Raw genomic sequence first — 9,929 nt, 5'->3', positions numbered from 1 at the left:
AAAGTTGGGGCTTTAAGAACAAATTCTGGCAGGACACCACTGTTATTGTCATGTTTAAGGAGTGTTTTAACATGACAGTAAATGTGTAACAAGGAGAAAATATGCTTTTAACGCACCATTTTATCTATGCGAGTTTCATGGCGAAGGAAATCAATGCTTAGCAACATGATACCTATTTAATTTAGCTTTGAACACCTTTTTGCTAAAATAGCTTTAATGCATGATTGTTTCCTGTTTTAGCAACTGCAGAATCTGTCAGGATACTTTGGTGCCCTGGTCCACCACCAGTCCCTCAGGATACTTTGGTGCCCTGGTCCACCACCAATCCCTCAGGATACTTTGGTGCCCTGGTCCACCACCAATTCTTCAGGATACTACAGATGTCACAAGTTATTATGTGTTATCTCTACATAAGCATGCTTAAAGTAACTTCTAAACCTATCATCATACATTATGTATACACTAGTTCAACTCAAACACTTAAGAAGTCAGGCAATTACAGGATAAAGTAAAGTAAAGGAGCATTTTCTCACAAATAATGGTAGTAGCTGAGCTTATATATCACTAGACTACTGGCAATTTAACCTTTACCCTGCCAAATTTCTCAAATGGACTGGTTTATCATTCAAGTTGGGCAATATCATTTATTATTTGAAGGGGTGTTCACTGAAATTTACAAACTAAATAGTGAACAGTGCAGACCATGATCAGCCTGCACAAATGTGCAGGCTGATCTTTGTCTGCACTGGTTGCAGAGGCAGAATCACTTGCCGCCAGCAGGCTAAAGGTTAACTAAAAACACTTTCATGTAACATAAAAGGACGGAAAACAACAACAACATATTCTTGAACACGTAATATCACTTAACAAATATCTCATCTTGAACAATAACTTACTTTAATGTCATTTTTATCCAAAAGTGAAGGATGATTCTACATTATCAGTACCTACTTTTTGTTTTATATACTGCATACTCAGTATTACTGGTAATACTGATATAAGAAACAATACGATTATTTATTAATAAAAACTGTAAAAAAAATAGGGTTGTATTTTACAAGTAAATATGAACAGGCAGAAAAAACTCCATATTGTACCTTTTGTATTGTATGTTGCCAGACTACTTTCATTAATATTCATGACCTGACACAGTTCTATAAATAGCGCACATAAAAACTTCACTAAGTTCCATTTTAACATTGATAAATATTGAAGATTTTGTTCAATAATAAAACAACAAACAAAAAGTTGGAGGTATATAATAAAAGGGTCATTATAACAGTAGCTAGATCTGGGATTTTGTATTCTGCCCTCGTGGATTTTGCAAGGTTAGATCACACTTGCGCCTCATGAGATCCAATCTGTCAAAAATCCTCTTGAATGGAATACAACATCCCTGATCGAGCTACTATAGTAATAACCATATTATCTTTCCATTCTTAAAAAAATAATAATCTAAATTTCAGGTAACAAAAATAATCAACTCTTTCTACCACAAAATAAACATGCCCCTAGATGGACATCAAAATTTCATTTTTTTTTCAAAACAAATGTTCAAAATAACAATTATTTGAATTACTGTATTATGTAAAGCACATCTATCGATGAATTTCAGTCATTTTGATATCAGTTTTCTTAAAATTTAATTTTGAATTTATCTGTAAATGTTTTTTTTATACAAGTTTCAGGATATCTTTGTATAAAGCAATATTTGATATTACTGTTTAAATTTTTGAAACTGATTTTGCCTCACTTTAATGGAAAAATACATAAAAGATATTTTAGTAATTAAGAAAGATCCTAAAGAGACCTTAAAAAACATAGTGTAGTTTACATCAAGATATTGTAGAATAAAGCCACAATTCACAAAATAAAAAAATAACTTTCTCAGATCAGTGGATCAAGCAGAAAATTACTATTATTTTACATGTTTTTTGCATGACTAATACCTGAAAGAACTATTCCATATATTTTTCAGTCTGCAGAATGAATAAAAAAAAAAAGCTGCCTGGATCTCACTGAATTACTTCAACCATACTTTATATCTAAAAGTACATAGATATGATTTTTAAAAGGTTTCAAAGACATAAATCTGGAGGCTTGGCCTTTCTTTCATTAAATATCAGAAGAATATAATTTAAACCATACTACCATACTGACAAGTCTAACTGTTCAATTATATATGAAGGAGCTAGGTCAAAAAGAAGGCTTATTGAAAACCAAGCTGGCTTCATCATAAAATTTCATCATTTTGGCCACAACCACTGTGTGGCAGGGACTTGGATTTATGGACTTAAAATTTTTCAAAGATAAAAAAAAAAATAATTAGAAATTTTGACCCTTCCTTAGAACACATTTTTAAAATCTAACGTTTATAAACAGTTATTTTAATGGTGTATAGATGGAATAACATACTGAAGGAAGACCTTTCTGCGGAAGAAATACAGACTTCAAAAAAGACATTTTCCGAGAAAGAATGACATCATTTGAAAATAAATACATATATGTCCTAGGAGAAGGAATTTTTAACACTAAACTGGCACAGCTCTGGTAAAATTAAATTATACAATTTACAAGTAATGTGTAATTCTATAAACCAATAACAATGTGTAAGTATAAAGTGGAGCTGCAAACTGTTAATCCATTTTTCACGTATCTTGTCTTGAAACTAGAGTATATCCTGAGGTGGGTGGGGTACATCAATGATGTGATGAGTTATTTCCATTGAAAGAATGTCCAGTCAAAGAGAATCCAGATCCGTCTAGACACAGATCAGCACCCAAGTTAGTAACAGTAATACCAGCACTAAAATCTACAGTCCTTCCTTCTTTTTCCTGAAACAATTATAGAACATCTGTGAAATAAATTTGCTGAAAAATGCTACAAAGCCTTGCAAAAATAAGTGTTTAGTTTATCCTAATTTGTTTTAGCTCAATTGTGATGAAGGCTTCAAGTTTATTGGAACCATTCTCAAGTCTGCTTCCTGGAAAAACCATTACTAGTGTCATATGAGAAGTCATGGTCATGACCCCACTGGGGCTCGAATCCAAGACCCTTGGAATGAGCAACCAACACCTTTAAGTCACTACCATACAATTCAGGTCATAGTACAAATATCCTGCTACAGAAAACCCTGGTGCCCCTCCATTAATTATTTTAGGCATGAGTTGGCACCAAGGTAGACCCATGGATCTCTTGCAAGCCCCCTGGTTAGCTTCATTCTATACAGGCACTTATCACATGAACCTTAGTTTCAAAACCACGGTAGTGAGAAATATGCTATTCTAAGTCAGAAAATTTGACCACTCCGCCACGAGGGTCCCTGGTTGTACACAAGAGAGAACATTACAGTTTATTAAGTAACATTACAACCGCCTTATACATGTTATTTTGCCTGTCTGTCACCATCATTCTGGACCTTCTCAATTTCAAAATCTGAGGCAAACGTAAGTTTATTTGTTTTTACGAGTAAAACGTCATGATGACACAATTATAGGTCATATAGCAACTTTTCAACTTTTGATGGTGCAGGCGACCCTAAGTGCCCTCCATGCATTATTTCAGGCACATGCCAACACCTGGGTAGAAATACCGGCCTTCTGCAGTCTATCTAGATGACTTCCTCACATGGAAGAATTCTACACCCTTAGTGAGGTTTTGAACCCACAGGGGTGAGTGGTAAGTGATTCGGTCAGCAACCATAACCTCCTGGCCACAGAGGTCATGGTTGAAGTAAGTGCTAACTTCATAACATAGTTTTGTAACAATTGAAATACAGACAAAATTTCTGAAAAATTAAGATATTATTGCATATAGTGCCAGGTAATTTAACATAACTTACAGCTCTAAAGTCTAGGAACATTTCTTTGAAAGACATGAAATCACTGAAAGTGAGCAACATTTCAAATATTTCACCATCTAATTCATCTTTTCTTTCCCTGAAAAATATGAATAAATACATGATTTTATCAATTTTGTTTTGAGAAGAAAAATTCCCATATATATCTGTAACTTTGAAAGTTCTTGTAAGGATGAAAAGCCAACAAATAAATTAAAACAGAAACAAGTTTAAACCTACTGATAACTTTGATAAATCTCATATTGTTCCATGACTGCTACCTCAATTTTTGATCAATATTAGTATCAGTGATAAAGCTTGAAAGGGAGGTGTTACAGCTTGAAAGGGAGGGAGTATTTAGCATTATAAATACAATGCACTGGATTTTTAACCAGTATTAGAATCTGTTGATCACTGTCAAATTCCAGTTCCAACCTGCTGATAGGTAAAATATTTCCCTGAAGAACTGCCAAATATAATACTTATTAAAAGTAAACTGGATGACACAACATTCATGTTTCCAACAATATATTTCTGCACAAATTAAGGTAATGAATCCGTAATAACAATTGCCAATTTCTGTTTATTTACGTGTTCTCTGTAATTAAACAATTGTTTCAGTATGGTTCAGTAAGGCAATGGCATCCCCATGTATAAGCTACATTAATAGGTGAAGAATGCGTAACGAGGATACGGAGAATGCGCAATCAGACGGAAATTTCGGAGTGATGTTCCATGTCCACTACCTTAAACATTAACAATGTCAGGCACTTAGGCCGGGGAAAAATGTCTTCAAGAACACTTGTTGATACATATAATACTTACATAACTTGTTTGGAAAATTCACTCATGCAAAATCCTGGCAGTCTTTTATTTAATTCTTCTTCTAGATAGTGTTCTACTAAACTAACCTGAAATGTATTAAAATACAGTCATCAAAACTAGCATAAATAATACAGTCATCAAAACTAGCATAAATAATAAAGACACAAAGTCAGAATAAAAGCTGAACAGCACAAGATAAAGATGGAAGTGTTTAAAGAGAATGAGAAAGTACTCCAATTTTGCATCTTCACATACTACAACTAGTTGCTCTGTTAATGATATTCTATATATCTTTAAGTATTAAGTAACAGCTAAGGTACAATGACAATTTTACAATTTTAAATAGTGAAGGAAGATCCTTGGTGCATCTCCGACATTATCTCAGGCACAGGATGGCACTCGTACCAGAATGTGAAGTTTTTGATATTAAAAACTTTCAACCAATATAACTTGCTTTTCAACAAAATCTAACAATAGGCTGTACATTTTCAGAGTATATTAACCTCTCCAATGTCACAATAAATGTAAGCTCTTTTAAACAAAGCTGAATATCACCAGGAACATACACATATATTCTTGATGTCTGTGTGTATGAAGTTACTTATTCTCTAAGAATGTTTGTGGATATGAAGTTACTTAAAGTATTGTCTGTGAATGTCTGTGTGTATGAAGTTACAAATTCTCTATGTAGATGAACTTACATATTCTCTATGGATGTCCGTGTATATCAACTTACATATTCTCTATGATTATTCTCTAAGGATGTTTGTATACATATACTTATATATTCTCTATGACTATCTGTGAACATGAACTTACACAAACTTTGCAGGAACTTACATATTCTCTACGACTGTCCGTGAATATGAATTTACATATTCTCTATGAATGTCTGTGAATATGAACTTACATAGTCTCTATGAATGTCTGTGTATATGAACTTACATATTCTCTATGAATGTCTGTGTATATAAACTTACATATTCTCTATGAATGTCTGTGTATATAAACTTACATATTCTCTATGAATATCTGTGTGTATATAAACTTACATATTCTCTATGAATGTCTGTGTATATGAACTTATATATTCCCTATGAATTAATATATGTGTATATAAACTAACATATTCTCTATGAATGTCTGTGTATATAAACTAACATATTCTCTATGAATATATGTGTATATAAACTAACATATTCTCTATGAATGTCTGTGTAAATAAACTTACATATTCTCTATGAATGTCTGTGTATATGAACTTGTTTTCTTCTGAATCATCAAACTCATTGTAATATTTTTCTAAGAAATCATGCTGCATTGTCTGGAATTCATCTTCTGTAAAAGAGCATAAATATTTTAGTTTAAACTTATTTATTTTACATCTATTGAAGATTAAGTGGTCACAACTTATGGCAACTATGCTCTATGACTGCTTTCTGGATTTCTGACCAGTATTTAAGGTATTGTGGAGACTGTGGTAAAATTCTATCTAACTTCCATTATTGTCAAAGTAGGTCTATATGAAATAATTCAATACGAAGACATTCTCATTCTTTAAGATTTGCAGTCTGCTGTCTTGATAAGGTAAATAACTTCATATATACTCAATATATTTTGTGGTATGATAAAGGACTTACCCATGATGATGTCTTCAATATGACCAATGACTAGATCAAACTTGGTATCACTTATACTCGAGCTGAAAACAGATACACACATTAAATGCAACAAATATGCAAAATGCAAATCCTTCATAGCTTCCAGTACACAAAGCCATTAGAAATTGTAAGTTGAATGACTTTTGTTATAACTGTTGCCAGTACAGCATTAAAATCTTTGATTACATGTAGCTGGTCTCATGTCACAACACATATGCCACGTTTCTGGTTTTCACAGTGGATTAAGGCTCCAGTTGCCCCACCTGGTATTACTGCAGCATGGGCAGACAGCAGGGTAGAACCAGCTACCTTCCATAAGTCAGATGGATGTCCAAGCCTATACTAAAAAAATTTTTTAAGACAACCCACATGAAACAGCTCAGAATTTTATACCCAATTCCTCTAAACTACTAGCAAAGCATATTTTCATATAATATGAAACTTTAGGCTGTGACTATAATGAGCATTAACTTAAAGTTCATTATAGGTTCATTATCAACTTTTTTATCTGTTAAGACAAGTTCTATTTAAATTAGCCATGATGTACATGTATGGAGCAATACAGTCTGAGCATGGATAAAATAGAACCTCTATCATATAATGATAACTATAAAAGACCTTTTGAAAAAAAAATAATTTAAAAACTGTGGATACATTTCATGAAATGTTTCAATAACGTGATACAAACTTTGATTGGAATATATGTGATCTCAAATGCATTTCTGAATTATGAAAATTTGTGCAATACTCATACTGCATATTCAATTATAACATGATTTTCTGTGTCATACCTCCAACATCAGGGACCACAATGGAAATAAGAGGAATCCTCTTTTTTGTGTTATCCCTGGTTTTGGTGAGCATTACATGGCTTTTATTTCATATAATTTATCTATGTCTTGCCATATTTCTAGTCTGATGAAGTTCACCAATGTTATGTCATTTGTTTTAAACTGCCATGTTATGTCAGAAGTGATTTTTTTACAGTAGATGTATAGTGAATACCTGGATGTTGCTAAGTCTTCTTCATCAAACATCAAGTCTTCCACCTCCATGGCATCTGCACGAAAATAAAAGAAGATATAATGAAAACATTAAATTTAAGACTTTATTACAAATTTTAAAATATTTTATATTTGTAAATGTTTATAAGTAATATACCCTGGTACTTTTAATATGTGTGTAGTTTTAAGTTTCTTAATAACAGACAGACCCATCAATAATAAACATGTAGTCTATTAATTAACAGTTATTTTTTATATCTATTCATTTGCATTCTATTAATTTAAGGCAGTGGCTAGGGGTCCTGTCACTGGACATCTAGATTCGGAGTCTTAAGCGGTCTGGTTACCTGACTCCTAGATTTAGGGCCGTCTAAAAGGTCCAGTAATCATGAATATTGAATAGGATACAGGGATATAAAATAGCTATTATTTAGGGGCCCAGACTGTCAAAAATAAATTTTTAACATTAGCTATATGGGCATAATTTTCTCCCAACAATTTAGGGGGCCAGCCCAAAATCTAGAGGTATTTGATTAGAAGAGACTATAATTTATCTGCCAAAGAAATGAACTAGATAAAACTTCCACAAACTTGCTAACTGTTAGAACTAATACTAACACAAGGGGGAACACACAGAAATTATTCAAGCCTAGAGCCAATTCTAACACAAGAAAAAATACTTTCAGTCACAGAGTAATTGAATTGACACATGGAATGCACTCCCCTCCAGTACAATTGAAGCTCCAACTCTCAACAGTTTCAAATCAAGGCTGAATAAGCACTGGTCAGGGCGGTCAAAATTCATAGCTAAGTGCTACAGCCCCTTTCAGTAAAAGTTCTGTATATTGACATAAAGGGTGATAAGACTGTGCTAGGGAACAATGTTCCTTTTTAGAAATTTTATTGATTGATATTTTTAAATGTCAGGCCAGTCTGAACCCAAGCATAGGTGCTATGGTCTCAACTTGTAAAATCTAGATTATATGACTGTGAAGATAAATTATGTTCTTTAAAAAAACAAACACCAAATAAACTTGTTTTTACTATATAAATGTAACGCCAGTCTAATTCAAGCAATGGATACTGTGCCCAAACACGCAATTGATAGTACATTACACAAGTATATATTGCATAGACTGTGCTAAAAAACTGTGATTTTTTATCTTTTTAAGAACAAACCATTATAAGGAATTTTAACTGTAAATAGTAGTAATATAATATATGTCAGAATGTACATACCAATATTATGACAATTAAATGGAATAGAATAAATGAAAGATAATTCATGATAACCACAATTAAGATAATTTAGTACCGATTTGGGAAAACAAATTCAAATGGGCCTAAGAAGCGACAACGCTTAACATCTAATGATGTTCCGGGCTTCTACTCTACATGAACTACATGAAAAAAAAAATCAGGAGAAAATTAAAAAGTTTACTCTCGGTTTTTTTTCGTGGCTTTAAACTAATTTCAAGTGAATAATTTAAGTGAAGTATTTATAATTACAATACAACAGTGTTGTTTTAAAGACGAGTATACTGTACAGTTAACTGTTATTTTTAAAAGAGATTAAAAACAGTATTCATCACATTAAATCTTATAAGAATGTTTGGTACCACCCCGGTCTGAACTGTGCCAGGGTAGGGACCTGCACCACCTCATGCATACAGAGAGAGGCGACAATTATAAAACATGACATCTAGCTACCAAGAATTTGAAAACCAAATTCAATGGGTGTAATTTCTACACTAACAGAATTATTTGTAAATGTTGTTGGCCTAAAGACAATCTTTGTTTATACATGTCAATATTTTTCATTTTTATTTAAGTTACAATGTAACATAAAATGACCTCTCCCTCCATATCTGAATTCTGACATTTAAATTCATCAAATTCAAAACAAAACTTTTGTTATTTATTACCTAGGTTGCAATACAAACTATTATTCAACAAAAATAGCAAAAAGTCACTTACATGAAACACACAAAGCACTCATCCTTTAAAAATCTTTTATACGAATGGACTATTAAACCAAATGATGGTATTAAAATATATTTGTCTTGGGTATTTAGCTCGTGTTGAAACAAGTCTGTGTTTGATTGTCGTTCCTGACCACTGACACTCTTGTGCAAAGTAATCCGAATATTGTGTGAAAAACATTCTCACCAACAGGTCGATTAAAGTTTATTGCAACAGATTAACGCATCGGCACAATCAGATAATAAAATCCCGCATTTAAAGAAAGCAAAGCTGAACTTTAACAAACTTCAATTTCAAAGAAAAACTCGAAAATTACTATTATAAACTAACACAAGGGAGACAATCCTTTTGTTTACATCTTTTCGATGAAATAAATGAAACAGGCTGATGTCGCTTAGAACAGTTAGTGTTTGTATGATTTTTGAATAAAAGATATATGGCAGTATTTAAATTTTGTTATGGGTTGCTATTTAAATTATAGGACATGAACTATTACCGTTTTGATTGGTGTTTTGGTCCCCGTCACCAAAATTGGAAGCCATTTTTAAACAGGAAATGGAGACGTATCCCATAATCCAATGTTAGTCTCGCGCATTTTTTGTTTTTATTTTACCTATG

General features: G+C 32.5%; 1 protein-coding gene across 2 annotated transcripts; it reads right to left on the bottom strand.

Annotated features, from left to right (window-relative positions):
- Positions 1-308: 308 nt before the first annotated feature.
- LOC123550392 (ADP-ribosylation factor-like protein 2-binding protein) lies at positions 309-9,890 on the bottom strand. 2 transcript variants are annotated; one of them, XM_053546195.1, is made up of 7 exons: positions 9,808-9,890; positions 7,330-7,384; positions 6,304-6,365; positions 5,895-6,001; positions 4,664-4,749; positions 3,842-3,938; positions 309-2,834 (listed from the first exon to the last, which is right to left on the bottom strand). In XM_053546195.1, the coding sequence occupies exons 1-7, from the start codon at positions 9,881-9,883 to the stop codon at positions 2,700-2,702; spliced, it is 618 nt and encodes a 205-aa protein (XP_053402170.1). In that variant the 5' UTR covers positions 9,884-9,890; the 3' UTR covers positions 309-2,699. The 2 variants fall into 2 exon arrangements, with proteins under 2 accessions (XP_053402170.1, XP_053402171.1); XM_053546196.1 differs by lacking the exon at positions 9,808-9,890 and adding an exon at positions 9,306-9,460.
- Positions 9,891-9,929: the final 39 nt, after the last annotated feature.

The sequence above is a fragment of the Mercenaria mercenaria genome, chromosome 6 (genome assembly GCF_021730395.1).
Source record: "Mercenaria mercenaria strain notata chromosome 6, MADL_Memer_1, whole genome shotgun sequence".
Lineage (NCBI taxonomy): Eukaryota > Metazoa > Mollusca > Bivalvia > Venerida > Veneridae > Mercenaria > Mercenaria mercenaria.
This window is presented reverse-complemented; position numbering and strand designations above follow the sequence as displayed.